Raw genomic sequence first — 21,149 nt, 5'->3', positions numbered from 1 at the left:
TATGTGTAAACCAGTTTGTGGTTTAATTCTATCCTTGAAATTTAAGCCCAGAACGCAACGGCTATTGTAGTACATAATTATAGGTAGCTGTATTACCGGCAGTATCAACGTAATGTGCAGACTTTGCGACTTTGTCCGACTGATGTCGCCCGAAGCTAGCTGGCTTCGTACGCCATCTTTTGCACGTTTAGAGAACTTCTACAAATCACCTTTGTAGCCTCAATTTATTAGTTTTGTAATTTTCTACCAGAAGACTAAGAACGCACCAGCTGCGAAAGTACTGTATGTCTTTAACCTTTAACTTGGCAAAGCTTGATTTCTCACACTAGTTTATTAAACCTTATCGGACCGTAAAGAAAACAAGTATTACAATGTCCATATTTTTATGTGTTGTACAATATTATAGTATTGTGAAATTTTAATTTTCCTACTAATTTTTTTCTTTTGTTCTATTAAAATTATACCATATATATAGCCTATTAACCTGTTGTATCCTATAGGATAATTGTCAATTTAAGGGTTAATAACTTGTTTTTTTTTTAAGTCCTTGTGGAATAATTTTGTTTCATATCTCTTGAAAGTATGTTTGATAGTGTAGTTTCTTTGTTACAAAACAACGTAGCAAAGAAGTTTTCATGTTCGAGGAAAAGTTTGGAAAAGCGAAACGTAGTTGAGTTGTTTTAATTTCCGAGAATTGAAATAAAACATACCGCTCGTGTATCATACATTATTTTGTGCGAAGATCGTTTATTACATACCTGAAAGAGGAATTTCTAATTTGTTGCAATGAAATCTCCATCTTAGTTTCTGTTCAATGACGGCAAATTTGCAAAACAAAAATATCTATCTTCAACATTGTTGCTTTAAAATGTTTTCTGTGTTTACTATACTCCAGCAGGCCGTGATATACGTCTGTCTTTTTTTTTTACCCCAGTCTATAAATGCGAACTTAAAATAAACGGTTTCCTTAATGTTACATGCATCACGAATGCAGTAACTTTAGCGGAGTTGTAGAGTTTACTTAATTTTTGCAAATATTTAAAAACAATAATTAACAATGTAATTTAGGTAAAATTGCAGTGGTAAGTTTCCAATTTATAATTATTACTATATTGAACGTCTCTAAAAATAATATGTTAAAAGCCTAAAGCAGTAAAATCAATATGTCACTTAAGCGGTAAGAACAGGGAAATTGTTATGTGTGTTCGCTTTTGGTTATTACGCATTTTTTAAGGTTTCCAGTGTTGTTTAACATTGATGAGTTTTCTGGAGTTGAAATTAATGTTTCAACTACAAAGTCATTTTTGTTAGGTTATAATTTTTGTGGCTACCTTAATTTCCGCGTCAGAGTAGTAGTGGTAATAATAATAATAATAATAATAATAATAATAATAATAATATAGTATTGACAATAATAATGTCTTGCTTATTTACCACATATGTTGCGAGGTGTTTACTAAATGATTCAATAATTAATGAAATAGCATGTTTTCCTCCTGGACTACTCACATATTATGTTGGTAATTAGGATTAGTGTGATTTAATATTAAAATTTATTTTGTCTGGCAACATGAAGTTCATTGTTTTTACAAAACAGTTTACGATTCATGAGACTTAACCTAAAAATATATTTAGTTCGATCACGTGAAATGATTAATACAAATTTCGAAAACAGACCACCACTTTGAAATGTACAGCCTGCTTAAAATACTTACAAGCATTTTCTTTCTTGGAGAAGTCGCTATCATGTTATTTCCTCCCTTTGATATTTTAATAAAAATCTAAACACGAAAGAAATTCATTAAAATATGAAATATATTTCTGTCCATTACTAACGTGCATGTTTCATACCAAGTATGTGTATAAGCTATTTATTTAATTACACTTACCTGAATATAGAGTTGAACTGGAATCACAGCGCAACAGAACTGATTTGTGTATTGATATTAATATTAATACCTTACTTACTTACTTACAAATGGCTTTTAAGGAACCCGAAGGTTCATTGCCGCCCTCACATAAGCCCGCCAGCGGTCCCTATCCTGTGCAAGATTAATCCAGTCTCTATCATCATACCCCACCTCCCTCAAATCCATTTTAATATTATCCTCCCATCTACGTCTCGGCCTCCCTAAAGGTCTTTTTCCCTCCGGTCTCCCAACTAACACTCTATATGCATTTCTGGATTCGCCCATACGTGCTACATGCCCTGCCCATCTCAAACGTCTGGATTTCAAGTTCCTAATTATGTCAGGTGAAGAATACAATGCGTGCAGTTCTGTGTTGTGTAACTTTCTCCATTCTCCTGTAACTTCATCCCGCTTAGCCCCAAATATTTTCCTAAGCACCTTATTCTCAAACACCCTTAACCTATGTTCCTCTCTCAGAGTGAGAGTCCAAGTTTCACAGCCATATAGAACAACCGGTAATATAATATTAATACCAGTATTACTAATTAATTACTAATTCATAAGCTTAGATACTTGCATTTTCATCAGTTTACTTTACTGCAAACCGAAATTATTGCTACCAATATGACAGAAAATAACTGCCAGTTGTAGTATTTGTCAGTATCCGAAATTCGAAACGAAGTTTGTAAAAGAAAATTCAATCTGAGAGAAAATCACTACAATCCACCGCCAACACTTATCAGGGGATCCGCTATTGATAATATATGTTTTGAAATAAATAACATATAATACTACCGTTTTTCTCGACGCGACTGTACTTATGAAAATTAGTATATTCGGCAAGGGTAGATGACCAGATCTCACCCTTGCGTGACCTGGCCTTCAAGCTGTTGTAAAAAAACACGACTTTCTTTTCTCAGTTAAGGTAGTTAATTCTATTGAAAATGTATATCTGTTTGGCGAGGGTTGTGAGTTATTAATAGTTCTTATCTGCTTGGTGTGTGTGAATTTATTTATTTAAATTTAAATTTAAATATACAGAAGAATATAATTACAAACAAACAAGAGAAATAGAAATAAAATAATACAAACAATATAAAAAAGGAGATACAGTAGTATTGACAAAATTTGAGACCGAATGAGCAGCACTCGTGTTCGGTCGCAGTTCAGATATAATATTAATAGGCCTATAAGAGAAAATAAAATAAAATAAAATAAAATAGGAAATAGAATTAAAGTTACAGTTACAGAAATTATACAATACAATATTAATATAAGAGAAATATAGAAAATAAAAAAATAATCTATACTAATAATAAATCTGTAGCCGAAATTTTTCTGGTAATTTTCGATTTTCCAAAAATAATTGGTCCTAACATATGTAATTAACCACCCTGAAACCGAAAATCGCATTTTTGAAATTTTTGTTTGTATGTCTGTCTGTATGTTTGTTACCTTTTCACGCGATAATGGCTGAACCGATTTATATGAAAATTGGAATATAAATTAAGTTCGTTGTAACTTAGATTTTAGGCTATATGGCATTCAAAATACTTTATTTAAAAGGGGGGCCTGAATTAAATAAATAGAAATATCTCGCTTATTATTGATTTTTGTGAAAAATGTTACATAACAAACGTTTCTTTAAAAATGATTTCCGGTAAGTTTTATTCTTTACAAAATTTTGATAGGACTGATATTTAATGAGATAAATGCGTTTTAAAATTAAAATAACGACATCTAAGACGGTGCAATGAATTAAGAACAAATGACTTCGTCTATAAGGGGCCTTGGACAACAACAATCGAAACAGGGGCCTTGGACATCAACAATCGAAAGCTATTAAACATAGCCTACAGAGAATGTTTCTGTGTTTGTATGAAATAATATCGGAAGCTAAATTAACCGATTTGCATAATTATTATTTCACCATTGGAAAGTGTAGTTTCTCTAGATGGACATAATGCTATAATGTTATTACAGTAACGTCTGAGTAAATCGAGGACAGGTAAGATTAAAATAGCTTCTTATGCACAGAAAATTTTATCGGCTATTTTGTACATTCGTTTTCTGTATTTCTTAAAATAATATTTATGTACACTCATTTTAATCTCAGAGAATTAACGAACAACGAGAGTGTATTGATTTAGTATGCAGTAATAGTACATTAGCTTAGCAATCCATTATTTTATAATTCAAATTTTAACTGTGCTCAATTGAATCGTGTTAAAATACATAAATTATATGTGCAATAAATGCAATGCAAAAAAATTGGGTAATGAGCGAAGCAGATTATCTTGCGCTGTTGTAAAAGTTGTTCCCTGGATCAAACGTCGTATTTTAATTATGTAATTACTTTATATTTATTTCTAACAGGTGCAGCGGAGCGCACGGGTACGGCTAGTAATAAAAATAAACAAGTAAAATAAAATAGGAACTAAAATTTAAATTACAGCGGCAATGGAATTATATAATATAATATTAACACTAGAGAAGAATAATATCGCACGTGAAAAGTAGGACTATATATTTCAAAATTATAGAATACAAATATGATATAGGTTGATTAATTCATACACATAGGCTATAAATTTATTTAATCAAGTTGAAGATATTAAGACGTTTCTAATTTTCTTTTTATATGTTAGTGGGTTACATGTTAGAACTTCTGGGTGTAATTTAGTTAAAGCATTGTACAACCGAGGGCCAAAATTAAAGCTATGCTTTAGACCAGCAGATGTGAGACATTTAGGTTCTACTAATGTTGAATTAATATTTCGTCTTGTGTCATAATTATGTGTCTGTAATGCAAACTTATTACGATTTTTATGATAAAATTTTAACAGCATATACTTATAAATTTGTTCAATATTAAATACATTAAATTCAAGATAAATTAATTTAGTTGGGTAATCGAAACGTTTCTTCAAACAAATTTTAATTATTTGCAGTTTTTTCTCTCGAGACAAACAGTGTGAGAATAAGTTTTTGTAAATGTGCTCGGAGACTTAATGTCTTAATTGTAATATAAATTTGATTGGGAATGTTATTTAGTTAGCAATAAATTATTTTGAGACGTACTTTTTAAAAAGAAACGAATTTCTACCATTGTTCTGCGCACGTTCTGCTTCTGCTACATTGTGAAGTCAGTTTTTATTCATTCAGTACGAGCAGGCTTATGTGAGGTGTTCGTGTTAAACTGTGTGTTAATAACCACGTGTCTTTGATTCCGAATATAAAAAATATTAATTTAATAGCTATTACGAATAATTTTAATTTCCGTATTATACAGTGTCGTCTCAGGGGATCGGTGGCTAGTAAAAGACAAAATGACAGTTCTACAAATTCAGAAACCAGTCGATCACCTTGTCATGCATCACACCCCAGCGCTGTTAATTTAAAAACGAATGAATAAAAAAAAAGAAAAGAAACATATTAATCTTATTTGGCTTCTGGATTTACGTATACAATCGGTAGTCGGTATAGGGCTGGCCTTCTATGCACGAGGTTGCGGGTTCGATCCCGGCCCAGGACGATGGTATTTAAGTGTGTTTGACAGGCTCATGTCGATAGATTTACTGGCATGTAAAATAACTTCTGCGGGACAAAATTCCCGCACACCGGCGACGCTGATATACCACCTCTGCAGTTGCGAGCGTCGTTACATAAACATAATTGATTTATTTCTCCGGACGCCCTATGTGTACCTTGTAACGAAGTGTTACTTACTTACTTACTTACTGGCTTTTAAGGAACCCAGAGGTTCATTGCCGCCTTCACATAAGCCCGCCATTGGTCCCTATCCTGAGCAAGATTAATCCAGTCTCTACCATCATATCCCACCTCCCTCAAATCCATTTTAATATTATCTTCCCACCTACGTCTCGGCCACCCCAAAGGTCTTTTTCCCTCCGGCCTCCCAATTAACACTCTATATGCATTTCTGGATTCGCCCATACGTGCTACATGTCCTGCCCATCTCAAACGTCTGGATTTTATGTTCCTAATTATGTCAGGTGAAGAATACAATGCGTGCAGCTCTGCGTTGTGTAACTTTCTCCATTCTCCTGTAACTTCATCCCTCTTAGCCCCAAATATTTTGCTAAGAACCTTATTCTCAAACACCCTTAATCTCTGTTCCTCTCTCAAAGTGAGAGTCCAAGTTTCACAACCATACAGAACAACCGGTAATATAACTGTTTTATAAATTCTAACTTTCAGATTTTTTGACAGAAGACTAGATGACAAAAGTTTCTCAACCGAATAATAACAGGCATTTCCCATATTTATTCTGCGGTTAATTTCCTCCCGAGTGTCATTTAGGTTTCGTAACAAGCTGTTTTTTACGGTGATGGGTTGTTAGCCCTTCGCCCAACTCCCAAGCTGGAGGACCACCCCTTATCGGCTGTCCACGACTGTTAACGAAGTGTTAAATTAATTAATTAATTATAATTTAATTTAATTAATCTGAGGATCCGTGAATCTTTTTTTGAGTCGAAAGTCGAAAGGGATCCGCTATCGAAAAAGTTGGGAACCACTGCACTAGCATATTTAGTAATAGGGGAAAAATGGTTAGGTTTCACCCTTTAGGTATTGCATAAGTAAGCTGATTCGGTCTATAGATAGCGAACCCTCCTATTTATTAGTGGGAAATAAAGAAATTGAATATGGATATCAATTAAGACTAGAACAGTTAAGAAAAGCCAATGATAATAGCCAAGTGATAAGAATTAGAAGCTAATCAGTTTTATTTGTGATAAGCTTAATGATTTTTGTCTTTCTTTTGCAGTAAAAGTGCCTCAGATCACCAAGATACTCAATAATAAAACCGCCGAGGGCATCAGTTTTCTCAGCACTATTCTTGATCTCTTCGCCATCACGTCCAATGTAGCGTATAATGTCATAAAAGGATTTCCTTTCAGGTAAGTAAAGCTATTAGTCATGGCATCACATAAGCACTTTAATTCTATTGTTCCGAGGATGTTAGTATATATTTTTGAGATTCCGAGTAGTTTGACATTACGCGCAAACGTTATTTCACGCTTTTATACACACAACACCCGACTCTCTGTATCATGTCATCTTTTCGAAGATTTTTTCGTAGTTGGATTTTGGATAATGAATTTGTTTAATAGTTTGACTACCCTAGCTTTGTGTTGTTTACAGGCTATTCTTTGTATCCATTAGAGATGAACAAAACTAACTGACGCTCTCGCTCGCTGTGTTCGTTGCATTTGTCTTTCGAGTCTCGTCTCGTAACTATCGTGCGCTTCGAGTCTCGCTCATCATTCTCGAAATGGCATTGGAAAGATTTCGTAACTTTGAATAACATAGGCTACATAATTGAAATAAATAACGTTATAAATGTTTAAGTGAGAAAAAAAGATAAAACAGATCAGTATCTTAGTTATCAAAATGTTCTGGTTCTCTTATATGATATTACCTATGGTTATATAAATAGAAAAAAAAAACAATTCTCAAATAAATTTTCATTTCTGAGAAAGATAAAACGTTACGTTAATATATATATATATATATATATATATATATATATATATATATATATATATATTTACTTGAGATTATACACTTGATCTCAAACATACGAAAATAAAATTCATAGCCTTTTAATAAGGGCCTAGCAATTAAATAAAGATTGGGTAACGGATTATTAATATGCACTGAAAGGTAGAGATGATGTTTCAAATAGGCTACTTGATTGTATATATATATAGCAGTTGCCATAGTAGATAAAAGTTCAGTCTGGTATAAACAACTGTGGCGATTCAAGGCTGCTTGACGTTCGGGACTTCGGGAGTGATCAACTCTCGATGTCTTGGAACATTCACAAGCAGTCTTTACGTCAACGATGCGACATATACAACATTGTTATGCGGATTTTCGACTTTGCGGGCACTGTTAGTCTTACTTCCTCGATCGTTGTTCAACTCTAGTATCCATCTTCAATATGCTAAATTGAATAAGGTGTATTGTTACAGTAATATGTTTCAGTATTTATCTGAATTATGGAAATTTCAGCTTAGAGAAACTTTTCCCATGAGAGCAATTTTTTCTTATTGTTTCTTGAAGTCGTTGTGTATTACCTACTTTTATGGTATGGTGTACACACCATGTACACCAACCGCTGAAGCCTACGCGAACACTTACTTACTTTTATGTTTTTTTTTTTTTTTTTGTAATTGTCCTTCATTCAAAAATCACTTTAACAATATTCAATTTGTAAAAATATATAAGTAACCAGAAGGAAGACTTACCTAAATAAGAAGAAAAAAAGGGTGAAACAAAATGCTTTATATCAGAATAATTTTGATTTACAAAAAATACGATTAATGAAAAGGTTGGTATAATGAACTGTTTTCGTTAAGTCGGGCAGTGTATTTACTCATTTTATAATATTTATAATGTGTTTGCAATAACAACTGTAATAAATATTATAGGTACTGTATGTTTAGAACTTACATTAAAGTTGTAATAATTGAAAGAATTTACAATATTCGTTAAGCAGTACGAATTGACATAAGATAAAAAACATGTGTTCAATTTTCAAGACGTAAAAGAAATTAAGTGCATTATTTCCTAGTAATGAAAAGCTTCTTGTGCTGTGAATAACTGCAAATGCCTTGTACAGTGCTTGACATCTCGTCGTTGTTCCTGCAATAACTCCTATGTGCCATATTTATCGATTTTCAGATTTTTGCTCTATTAAATAACTTAAATAGTGATACAGCAAATAATAAAATCTCCTATATGTAATTATATTTCTTTGTTTCGAAAATGTAAGAATTCACAGTCTGCTATGTACGGCTGCCATAGGATGAATAAATGTGTTTTTTCCTCCTCCTGAAAATTTTTATATTTTGCACATAGGAGTTATTGCAGGAAAAACGACGATATACAACTTACTGGCACTATAACCGGTCTTTGCGCGTGTACAGTGGGGAGAGCCGGCGGCTCTTCCGCACGGCAGGAAAACAAACCGACGGTGAATGGCAGTGATTTAGGCTACAGTACCGTACAAATAAACATATTTCTTTTTTACATAACAGACTTCGTAAAAGAACTTATAAATTTGTAATTCTTCGCTCTTACATCCCTACAAATATTCTGCGATTAGTTTATTTGGGTTTGGTTCAATCTGTTATCCAATATGGTGTAATCGGATGGGGAGGAGCACCAAAATTTACACTTTCTCCGCTCGTATTGCTTCAAAAGCGGATAATTAATATTTGCTTAAACACGTCAATTGATTATTCAACAAATTTGATTTGTTCCTATTTTAATGTTTTCCAAATTGAACAAATAGGCCTATATAAATGTACATAATTAAATATTATCATAAAAATCGCCTTAAATATAAATAAGAACAACATGTTTATCTTACCAAAAGAAATTTGACATGTCCTTTAACTGAATATAAATGTTACACGCCTACAACCACTGGAATAAGTCATAGCCAGAATTACGAGCCAGTGTCATACAACTCTATTTTGATAAAAAAAATCCTGACGTAGGTTACTTTGAGTTTAATAAACTTAAGAAAAAAATTCAACAAATTATTTAGTATTCACGTCCTTTTTTACTTTTTTCTTTTTCTTGAATTCATTGGTAGCTACTATTTGTTTTATTTCAACTTATATTCTGTTCTTGACTTGATTCTCTACTTTTATCTTCGTAATTATCCATGTTTTGTAATAATTGTATTGGTTTTGTAATTTTATTAAATCTTTGTTATGTTCCATTTAGTACAAAATAAGTTTAGTTGTTTATAGGAACCGCCCTCGAACACGAGCTTGCTCAAACGCGACTGCGCTACGTCCATAATATGTATTTATTTTGTTTTTATGTAGCAATAAATACTAAATATTAAATACTAAATAATGCACCTGTAAGAGGTGTTAAGAAAACGTTATGTTGATCTTACCTTTTATCGAGGCATTATGTTGAAATAGTATATTATGATACGAGGGGCTCACAACCAGAGTGGACCAAGTCCACCATTGGTCAGTTTGTGGATTAATAGAATCTCGGATGAAGAAAACTTAGATTTATTCATTGCGATAACAAACCAAGTCCATAACATATTTGTTACTCCATAGAGTGCAGCATTTTCTATAGAAGATAAAGGTTGCTAAGCGTGAGCGAGGAACTTTAAGACTCAATTTCTCAAAAGTATTCCAGAAGGACTTGGTCCACTCTGGTTGTGAACCCATCAAATGTTTGGGAAGTGCTTTTTACAAAATCGAGGAAGACTTTTTCAATTTCCGAGATTTTGAAATGCACCTCATAAACGTGTACTGTACAACATTTTTTGCGCAATCATATTTTTAAAACTGCAAATATTATAATTACATTTTGCATTGAAAATTTGGAGTAATATTATTCCAAACTAAAAACTATACTGTAATGGTAACTAAGTAACAATAAGTGCATTGTAATGGGTTATATTTCAGTATAGTTTTATGTTATGAAGAATGGTTTCCCTAGCAACAAGTTTCTGTGTAGGAATTCTAAGCCACCGGTGTGGCTCAGTGGGTTAAGGCGCTTGCCTGCCGGTCTGAAGTTACGCTCGGGCGCGGGTTCGATCCCCGCTTGGGCTGATTATCTGGTTGGGTTTTTCCTGAGGTTTTCCCCAACCGTAAGGTGAATGCCAGGTAATCTATGGCGAATCCTCGGCCTCGTCTCTCCAAATACCATCTCACTATCACCAGTCTCATCGACGCTAAATAACCTAGTAGTAAAAAAAAAAAAAAAAGAAAAAAAGAAAAAAGAAATCCTAACCTTCAAGGCCTAACAACAATAGCTGTAAATACAACCAAAAAAAAAAAAAAAAAACACGACGGTGTAAAAATGATTTTATTACATTGATTATAGCAAGGAGATCCAGTCGCTCTGAATTTATTTTTGAACTCTGTACTTTTTATGGACAAATTACGACCGCATGTGTTTTACTGTGAGTCGAATTATTCTACAGTATTTTGAAGAAAACTTCGTAAAAATACAATTGATGTTCTGAAAAATTAAAAATCTATTTTTTACAAAATTTACAATATTTAATGAAAATCGCCCACGAGGGAAAAAAATGTTGGTATTTTTGTTGCTCTTCCCTCAGGCATTTATACCAGAAAAGGAAAGTAACAAGTTTCCTTTCACGTGATATAGTTACTGTATAAATATCTTCAGAATATCTGGTATGAAACTCATGCTCCATCCCAGTATTAATAAACTACTCCAAAAGCTGTCGTAAGGTTGCTGGTTAATATCAAGTTTAATCGAAATCCGCTGCTAATTGAGGAACACGCCGCGAACACGTATAGATTCAGTGCACCATTGTTCGCCCGCATTACAGTCGCGTAATAAAACGGATAAATCCGCGGTTTTGTTGGCCGTAAAATCCATTTATTGTGTGGTTCCAGGTAGAGCGAGTTTTTAATTTGATCTGAACACTTCATCTAGAAATGTTTTGGTAATGATGGGAGCTAGATTAAAGATATTACTTGTTTTGTTGTTTCCATTTATAAGCTGTTACCTTGAAATCTGTAGCATCATCATCAAAGTAATCCACAAGGTTGGTTGTAAATTAATTCGAAATTGGATTGAGAGGGGTGGAGGGGGGGTTCCCCGGGGTGCTCATGTATCTTACCTGTGTAGTAGTGGCAACAGGCGCCCGGAGATGGGAACTAATTCATCAATAGTTTGGCGAGTTGCGATCAATCGGCAGGGGGTTCCTCGGGTCGCGTCGGGTCTCTGCCGCCGTCCCGCTGAGATGCACATCAAAGTGTTCCGCCTTCTTGTCATCATCTCCCAACAGTCCCTTGTGTGGCGATGAGCCCGCGCTCTTCGTGCTGCAATTACAGTAACTGCTCTCCCTCCGTTCCTCTCATATATTAATTAATGGAAATCCACCTTCCTGCCGTTTTGAACCTCAAGTTTCCGCCACCATGAATTACAATGGTAATTCGTTATTAGTCTGCTGTGTAAAAATACACACTAACGTCTCCTAGGAAAAAAAAAAAAAAAAAATATATATATATATACATACATACATACATACATATAATTTATCGTCACCATCACCAGTATCTCTTCCTTCCACTTCTCCGTCTCTCTCTCGTCCTTCTACCCCATCTTTCTCATCCTCTCTCTCCTCCCGACTCTTTCTATTTCTCTTTATCTTCTTCATATCCTTTCTCTCTTTCCTATTCTTTCTCATTTTTTCATCATAACTGAAGAGTTTAAAATCTATCGGTCTTACTAATAAAAACTATATTTACAGACGTTTAACTGTCTTATACTTATACAGTGAGTAGCTCGTTTATAAGCCGTGTGTAAATTCCTTACTAATAATCACTACATAGTCTTGTATAACAGTATAACTGTTACACAGCTACGTCATAGTTTCGTCATTACTTCGTTACGAAAGGTAATAGAATATCTGAGGTTCTCTATTGCATCCGGTAGAGCGCTCTATTGTGGCGTGTTAAATATCGATAGTACAACTGGCTCTAATCGATTACCACACTACATTTTGGTCAAAGAGTACAAGCTACACCAATATTATTCTAATATTTCTATGATCTTTGGTTTGTTCTTCTGTGCTTACAAGGTAACCATCATCATAAAATGACAGTCGATACGAACAGCTGTTAGAGGGGCGGCCATTTTTTCCCTATATACAACGCTTAAACAAGGGGTTTCGTGTATATAACTACTGCAAAGCAATTCCCATTGTATAGTTACAGACTGTTTATACGTCCATAGCTTATTCACGGTTTATTAGTAACGTTTTCTGTCTCAACTCTGCATAAGTCTCGTATAAAAAGTATACACGGTTTATTAGTAAGACTGTATATATATATATATATATATATATATATATATATATTAGTTTGAACTGGTAATGGAAATTTCGGGAAAACGGCTGAACGGATTTTAATGAATGACCCGTCATTTTGAAGCTTGACATCCAAGGATTTTCAGAAAAATGGTAACTTTCAATGAAGCTTAGTTTTCCTACATAATTTTCCTATTTTCCAAAATCCATCTTTCGTCAGTTTTGAGAGCTAATTAATTGTGTTTCAGTATAAAAGAAAACACAAACTACAATAAACAATAGGCTATTACACGAAGGCCATGACCTGCAGGATTGGTGACATACCGGTATTTAGAGCTGAAATTCAATTGGTTATTAAAAACTTCAAGACTTACTGGACTTACTAAAAATAATTTACAGGTCTGATTCTGCGGTGTGTAATTTTGTGAGTACAGCTGTGTATTGGATATTAAAATCTACTAAACTTGAGGTGGTTTGATGCCATTATGAACGCGCTTCCTTATAGGGGCAGCGGCAAATTGGTATTATGGTACTTTGTACTGATTTGATAGTTACTTAATATTGATATGACTATTTTTCATTAATTTTACATATTAATGCTATTTGATGATATGAAAGTGAAACGTTTTGGGGTTATGTAAGTAGATGTAGAGAATATCTTAAATTAGATCTTCATATCTATAATTTACTGAGTGGCGGCTATATATATGTACTGTTTATAAAACTACAAAACGTACATAAGATAATAGGCCCTAATATTGTTATTAAAAATCAAATATTTTCATAGTTATTAATCAAGTGGGGTTGGTTCTTTTTCATATACCGGTACTTAATGGCGGTGTGGTGTAGATATGCGTCATTCTCTTCTGTATTGGCTCGAGAGAGCGCAAAAATTACAGTTCCTAAGGAAAGATCAAAAGGTATTAGTTACAGATAAAATAAGAAGCCTACAAAATTATGTAGTCTCCTGATCATTTCAGCAAGATCTCTTAGCAGGATAAAATGAGGTTACCCTCTACATCAGCAGCAATGCCAAGATGCTATGTCTATTGTTCGAAAACATAGCAAACCTGTCTTCTTTTAACTTTCACCTAGAATACACAATGACCTGAAATAGCTATTGTTTTACTCCCACATGAAAAACCCACTGATCGTCCTGACATTGTTACTTGCATTTCGCGTTGAAACTCAAAAACTGAAAGTGGATAGGTTCAAGAAAAAATACTTGGCATTAAAAAACCATTCAGAGGGAGTATGTTTCATTATTACGAAACCAAAATGTCTGGTATTAATTGAAAATAAATCTGAAAAATTTTCATTTGAACATCTGATGAACTTAGTTTGCAGCATTTGCTGCACAAGCCACTAGTATAAGTTATACTAGGCCAAGTGATAAAATGTATGTAAACAAACTTCCCCTAAAATAGGGGTTGCCCTGAAGGACAAAGTATACCAAATATTAGTATTAGTATTAGTAAATACGTATCCTGTCCGCACGGCGAAGCTCTGCGAAACGCTAGACACCACCAAGTACGATCAATTAGAGCCACTGCCCTTAAAGATGCCGATTACAACACCTTTGAAGAAGTACATGGTCTCCCCGTCACTGGCAGTACACGGCGCATAGATGTAATAGCTTTCAAGGAATCTACAAGATCTGGATACATAATTGGTCCCACTTTGTGTTTCGAAACGAATGAGGAACAGCCAGCAGAAGTGGATAATGAAAGAAAGAATATCTACAATCCTACCATTCCCTATTACCTCCAAAAATACCAGCTCAAAGAGCTTGAAGTAATCGGACAGCTCACGAATGGTGAGAAGATTTATAAATTAAATTAAATAATTATTATTGTTGTGTTATTAATTTACTTTATATATGTGATTTCTCAGAAGATAGATTGGATATTTTAGAGCTGCCAAAGAAACAGTCTTGGCCAAAGAGGATTCTAGATTGAACTCTTTGCAAAAATTTATATATATATATATATATTTTTTTTTTGTAATCGTGCCTCTAACACCCACTAATAACACAATAATTTCAATAGTTTGTAAATTTGATTCTTCTCATTGTTGACATCTTCCGGTTGAGTTGTATTCAATTCGAGGCGGATAATAGGATCCATTATATAGTCTGTTGTGTTGTTAAAGGCTAATATATCAACCCGCCGACAGCTTCCTGTTTCCGATAGACCATGGATTTCTTCATAGGTGGTATATCCCTTGTCGCGAAGAGCTTGAGGAGTTGCGGACCTGATTTTGTGATGCCTGGCATTGCGTAATGTCTCACCATGCGGGCAAGATCCAAGAACGTGGGCGAGAGTTTCTATCTCGTTGAAGCAGTGGCGACACATTTTCAGTCACACACTGTAGGTTACTTACTTACAAATGGCTTTTAGAGAACCCGGAGGTTCTTAAGCCCGCCATCGATCCCTATTCTAAGCAAGATTAATCCAGTACCTACCATCATATCCCACCTCCCTCAAATCCATTTTAATATTATCTTCCCATCTACGTCTCGGCCTCCCCCAAAAGTCTTTTTGCCTCAGATCTTCCAAATAACACTCTACATGCATTTCTAGATTCACCCATACCTGCTACATGCCCTGCCAATCTCAGACATCTGAATTTAATGTTCCTAAGTATGTTAGATGAAGAATATAATGCGTGCAGTTCTGCATTGTGTGATTTTCTTTCTCCTGTAACTTCATTCCTCTTAGCCCCAAATATAAGATAATATATATGGAAAAATATGAGGAAACGAAGAGGAAGGCAGAAAATAGGAACGACTGGAGAAAGCTGCGTTTGCAGTGAAAAACTTGCCCTCGGGCAGAACACTAAATAAAAAAATGAATAGCTTCCTCTGTATGAAATTATGGATAATCACGTATCAGAGATTATTTAATATAATTATATTGATAATTCAAGTGGAATGCAGCCGTTTTAATAAAAATGAAACTAAATCAACAATGCCTTCTTGACTGGTAGTCGTCCATAGAGTTCAATGAAGATTGTCTAGTTGGCACAACTGGTAACAAGAGAACAGCTGATCATAACACACTACTGCCATCTAGCGGAATATTTGTAATGATGAGATGGTACAATAATAAATTTTCAATACAGTTTAATATTTTAGTAAGTCAATTAATATTTTATTGCATTAGAGTACTTTATTTCTTCTAACCTTTGTATACTTTTTTCTAATCGTGGAATAGTCAATTAAGTCTCACTCGAGTTTTGATTTCCTCTAGATAAATCAAAAGCTCTAGTGAGATTGCTGTAGACTATTTTGTTTATATGACGTCATTTCATTTTCGGCTAATGAAGTGTAAAGAAATTTTGAATTCCAACCAAACACAGTCATATATCGCGATAATTTCTGCAGCTCGATTTATCACTATCAATTTATCGCATGGTCGTTCTTTCGTTTAGTCAGTTTCATCAACTGTTTCCACGTAAATCAATGACCATGAATTCATTGTACTAAATAAAGTGCGAAATCCTACTTCCACACTCCTTCATAATAATTGTTCATTTAATTAATGTATTAATCAAGTTATTTGTAATTATACGATAAAATGTTTAAATTAAGTTATGATTTCAGCAGATAATGAAAACGTATTTCTGTTATAATAACAAGAGAAAAACGCAGTACATGTAATTAACATTTTTAAACCTGTATTTCGCTTTTCTCAATTGGCATTACTGAATAACATTCAATTTCTTTAGGCCTATTCATCTATTTCGACTTCACAATTTTTGAATAGGTTAAGTATTCATAAATATATAATTATTAACATTTTGTGAGTAAATGTTAGGGATATATTATTTACATTTTCATTTTATTCACGAAATAGTCCTAATAAATGTCATTCGAGGTCTGAGATTACTATAGATAATTTATGTAATAAAATTCAATTTGATGCAACTAATCAAAATGTTATTAGGATAATAGTTAATCCTAATATAATACATATTCAATTCGATTATAATTCGGTCATAGATAGGCCGACTTGGATATTTACCTTCGTTGTTGAATTGGCAGGTGAGACAATTAATTATCCTATTTTTGAAAAACTAAAAAGTGTAACTATAAATTACCATGGAGCCCGAAGGATTGCGGCACACATAAGGAAAAGCATGTCATTTGATTATAATAATATGCTCGTCAGTTTAATTTAGAACGCTGTAAACAATTTCTCGCCATCATCCGATGCAGTCCAATTGCAGCAATAGAACGGCGTTATGTGATTTCACATCGTGAATCATGTACATCTGCTGGTCTTTTTATCGTTCGTGATTCCAGCTAGTTTTTCGCACCATTTACTTAATTTTAGAATGTGGTCCATGACACATTTAGAATGATGCGAAATTAACAAAATCCGGTCAGCGGAAATGACTTACAGTGACGTTTTAGTTGTGTTCGTATTTGAGGTAATTTTAACACACAACTATTATTTTCCCCCTAAATGAACTCCAGTTTGTTTTATTGTCATTGCATAAATATGAATCTCGCTTTATATAGGGTTTTCGCAGGGAGTGTTCTCTTTTCTGGCTGCATGTTGGGAAGGCCCTGGTTTGTTCTGCTGAAGTAAGTTACTGTGTCGTTTGTTAACTAGCTATATTCAAATAGGTCGGAATTACTTCGCTTTTATTTCTACTTTCTCAGGTACTATCTTCAAATATTTGTCTTTCTCCTTCTGATTACCTTCACCGCTATAATAAAAACTGACAGAGAATTTATAAAATATTTCTGATTGCGTGAAACGTCTTTATTTTCGGTACATACCATAACTGTTACACACATTACAAATGTAACCAAACATTGTTGGTAATGTGTTTATTAAAGTAATTAAAAGGTTCTTTTTAGATTTTGTTTATAGCATATCTATCACACACATTGCAAATGTAACGAAACATTTGATATTAGAGGAGAAAAATTTGCTCCGGTGCCGGGGATCGAACCCGGGTTCTTGGTTGTACGTACCAAGCGCTCTAACCACTGAACTACGCCAAAGTTCAATCCAAAGCACCGGATCAAATCTCACTGCTCTAGTGTTTTTCCCTTTGTGGCCTTACCCCATGTTCGACATACATGTTGACATGTTATAGTAAGTCAACTGCCATTATACAAGAAGTGCACTCAACTGAGTGACTTAGTGGCCGGGTTTCCACAGTATATGCACTGTTGGGGGAAGAATTTACAGAAAGATTAATGTTTTGGTCCTACAGAATTGATCTGTTATGGTAACATTGACATTAGAGGAGAAAAATTCGATCCGGCGCCGGGGATCGAACCCAGGTCCTTGGTTCTACTTACCAAGCGCTCTAACCACTGAGCTACGCCGAAGTTCAATCTAAAGCACCGGATCGAATCCCAATTCGTTAGGTGACATATAATCTAAATCTCACATTCCCTGAACGAGAATCGGCCGAGAATCGGCCGCAGTGGTCATGTGAATTGGCCACCAATGTCTCCAGACCTTACTTCTGCCGGTTTTTGTCTGTGGGGCTGGATGCAAGGCAAAGTATACAAAAGAAAGTAAACACAAGGGACGAATTGTTCGCTGTCATTATGAATATTGCTTCTCAACATAAAAGAACGACAAGATGGCCTCAGAAGAGTAACACTTATGTCTATAGAGCGGAAAAGTGCATTGAACTGTTGAAATGTATTGATACCTAACCAATAAATTAATGTATTCATTAAGTCGATTGTCTTTTTCTTCTTGCCATTTGCAACGCTTGGTGTACGCAAACACATTGAAATATTTTTACTCAGAATAGTCTTTAAACCACCCCCTAAAAATATTTATTTTTCCTCCTAAATCATTCTGAATGTCTTACAGGGCGCATTCCGTAGCATGAGTATCAATATACCGCAACCGTTTAAAAATATAATAATAATAATAATAATGATAATAATAATAATAATAATAATAATAATAATAATAATAGTACATTACATCATATAACGAGGGGCAAAAACTAATTGGGATTTCCCGGTCTTTGATCGGATCGAAAACCCTGTTACGAGTAGAACTAATGTTTAACTCTTGAGGTGAATTTCGGTGGTCCGGAGGGCCTAATTAGTCAAATCCACTCTCCTCATCTTCACGCTGGGGCCTCCTGAGATCTTTTAAGATGCGAAAGAGAATGGTGTGCGGAAAGCAAACATGGCAGATTCTGAAACTGATCAGGAAGAGAAAAAGAAATTGATTGGGTCACCTGGTGAGAAGAAACTGCCTACTGAAGGATGCACTGGAAGGACTCGTGAACGGGAGAAGAGTTCGAGGCAGAAGAAGATAACGGATAATAGACAACATTAAGATACATGGATCATATGTAGAGACTAAGAGAAAGGCAGAAAATATGAAATATTGGAGAATGCTGGATTTGCAGTGAAATTATGAATGCAGATAACTATGAATGAATCATTATCACCACAATCATCTCTTATCCTATCGTTACAGTTATCACTGTCACAGTTTGATTCACTCTTTCATTTCACGTCTTGGTGTCACTTTCAGTAACTCCGTTCCTTGCTCCAGGAATTTTGTGGTCTGAAGTCAATAGTGGCAGAAGTTTTGTTGATATTGAAGTGTAGGCGTTGGTTAATTCGCAAAAGACGAAGAGGTAGTACACTGAGGAAATCTATGCTAGAATTTGCTTTCCAGTTCAAATTCCGGCTTGAATTTTGCAAGATTTTTAACCTGGGCCTCCGAGACCGAAAGCCACAGCTATAACGGTATACCTACGGAAAATTTAAATGTATCTCATATCTTCAGATTTGAACTGTCGAACTTTCAGCCAACTGTAAGTCGCGTTGAGTACTAGTTAGCAGACAACTCCGGAAATGATTATCGAAAAATATTACCCACGTTCTTTTCAAGTCTAGCAATTAAATTCAGAATAAAACTACAGAAAAATCAGCAATTTTCTCAGAGCTTGGTTTTCCTTGACATGCATTTTTCTGCTCGCTGACTGGAGAGGCATTTTGGCCTCGAGTCTATTTGTCTCTCCAACTTGCGCTACCCTTTTGCTCTTATTCTCTTTTTCATCCATTATGGAGCCAATGTTCTCGGTAGCGTAGCGACGAGCTCGGATTAATATGGACATGTTAGTAAATGATACTAAACCTTTCCTCCATCCCTTTTACTGCTTTTCCCAGTGATAAAAGGGCAAAACAGAAGAAGACGTTAATTTGTTCCGTCTCCATGGTAACATAGGCATCGGTCGTTGAGGCGGTTGTGTTACTCCCTCCCTCCCTCCCTACGCCTCTGGTTTCTATGTGATGTCTACAGGAAAATCTCGCGCTGGCATCCCGAGATTCTCTAATTGCGACTATTATACTGCCGACTTCTGTGTGGAAGAAAGAGAGAAGGAAAGAAATGGTAAAAGGCTGAAGGGGGAAGAAAAGATTTATTGTAAATGCAGTTTTGGTTCTTATACACAAGGCAGTTACAATACTTGTATATAGTTCATAGAAATCTTAAGAAAAGTAGTTATGGGTTTACGCCGCCTTCCTGTGAAAGTATCGTTAATTAAAATGCAGTAATGTGATATACAGCACACGGCTGTTTCACCGGCTTCTCAAACTTTTAGGTCTGAGTTGCGGGGGGATGGTGAAGGGAGCTGCTAAATTCAAAGGAACTTAGTTGCGTATTACACACACCAGCGATTCACGAATTTAACACAGTGTGAATATACTGTACAATTCGGCGGCGTTCTCAAATCTGTTAAGTTGAACTAGTTGTTAAAATTACCCGGGTTCACAGAATCTGTTGTTAAGAGAGAGATGTCTAAGGAAGAACTAACAAGTTAGAACTCATAAGACGAAACTTAGGTTCGACGGATCTATTATAATATAATATAATATAATATAATATAATATAATATAATATAATATAATATAATACAATATAATATAATATAATATAATATAATATAATATAATATAATATAATATAATATAATATAATATAATATAATATAATATAATATAATATCTATACTAATAATAAATCTGTAGAAAAAATTTTTCTGGTAATTTTCGATTTTCCAAAAATAATTGGTGTTAACATGTATAATTAACCATCCTGAAACCGATAATCGCTTTTTTGGAATTTTTGTTTGTATGTCCGGAGGGAAAAAGACCTTTGGGGAGGCCGAGACGTAGATGGGAAGATAATATTAAAATGGATTTGAAGGAGGTGAGATATGATGATAGAGGCTGGATTGGTCTTGCTTAGGATAGGGACCAATGGCGGGCTTATGTGAGGGCGGCAATGGACCTCCGGGTTCCTTAAAAGCCAGTAAGTAAGTAGGTATGTCTGTCGGTCTGGATGTTTGTTACCTTTTCACGCGATAATGTCTGAACGGATTTC

General features: G+C 34.6%; 1 protein-coding gene and 1 non-coding gene across 4 annotated transcripts in view; one reads left to right on the top strand and one right to left on the bottom strand.

Annotated features, from left to right (window-relative positions):
• Positions 1-21,149, top strand: part of LOC138710869 (mannose-P-dolichol utilization defect 1 protein homolog) — a 524,941-nt gene that overhangs the window by 43,786 nt on the left and 460,006 nt on the right. For all 3 annotated transcript variants that reach the window (XR_011335319.1, XR_011335318.1, XM_069842044.1), the window contains exon 3: positions 6,700-6,832. Coding sequence is in view for 1 of the 3 variants with exons in the window: in XM_069842044.1 (XP_069698145.1) it covers positions 6,700-6,832 (133 nt within the window). In the remaining 2 variants the exon portion in view is untranslated. The remainder of the gene's footprint in view (positions 1-6,699; positions 6,833-21,149) is intronic.
• Positions 18,040-18,112, bottom strand: TRNAT-AGU (transfer RNA threonine (anticodon AGU)). Its single transcript has one exon. It is a non-coding gene; the product is annotated as a tRNA-Thr (tRNA).

The sequence above is a fragment of the Periplaneta americana genome, chromosome 12, assembly GCF_040183065.1.
Source record: "Periplaneta americana isolate PAMFEO1 chromosome 12, P.americana_PAMFEO1_priV1, whole genome shotgun sequence".
Lineage (NCBI taxonomy): Eukaryota > Metazoa > Arthropoda > Insecta > Blattodea > Blattidae > Periplaneta > Periplaneta americana.
This window is presented reverse-complemented; position numbering and strand designations above follow the sequence as displayed.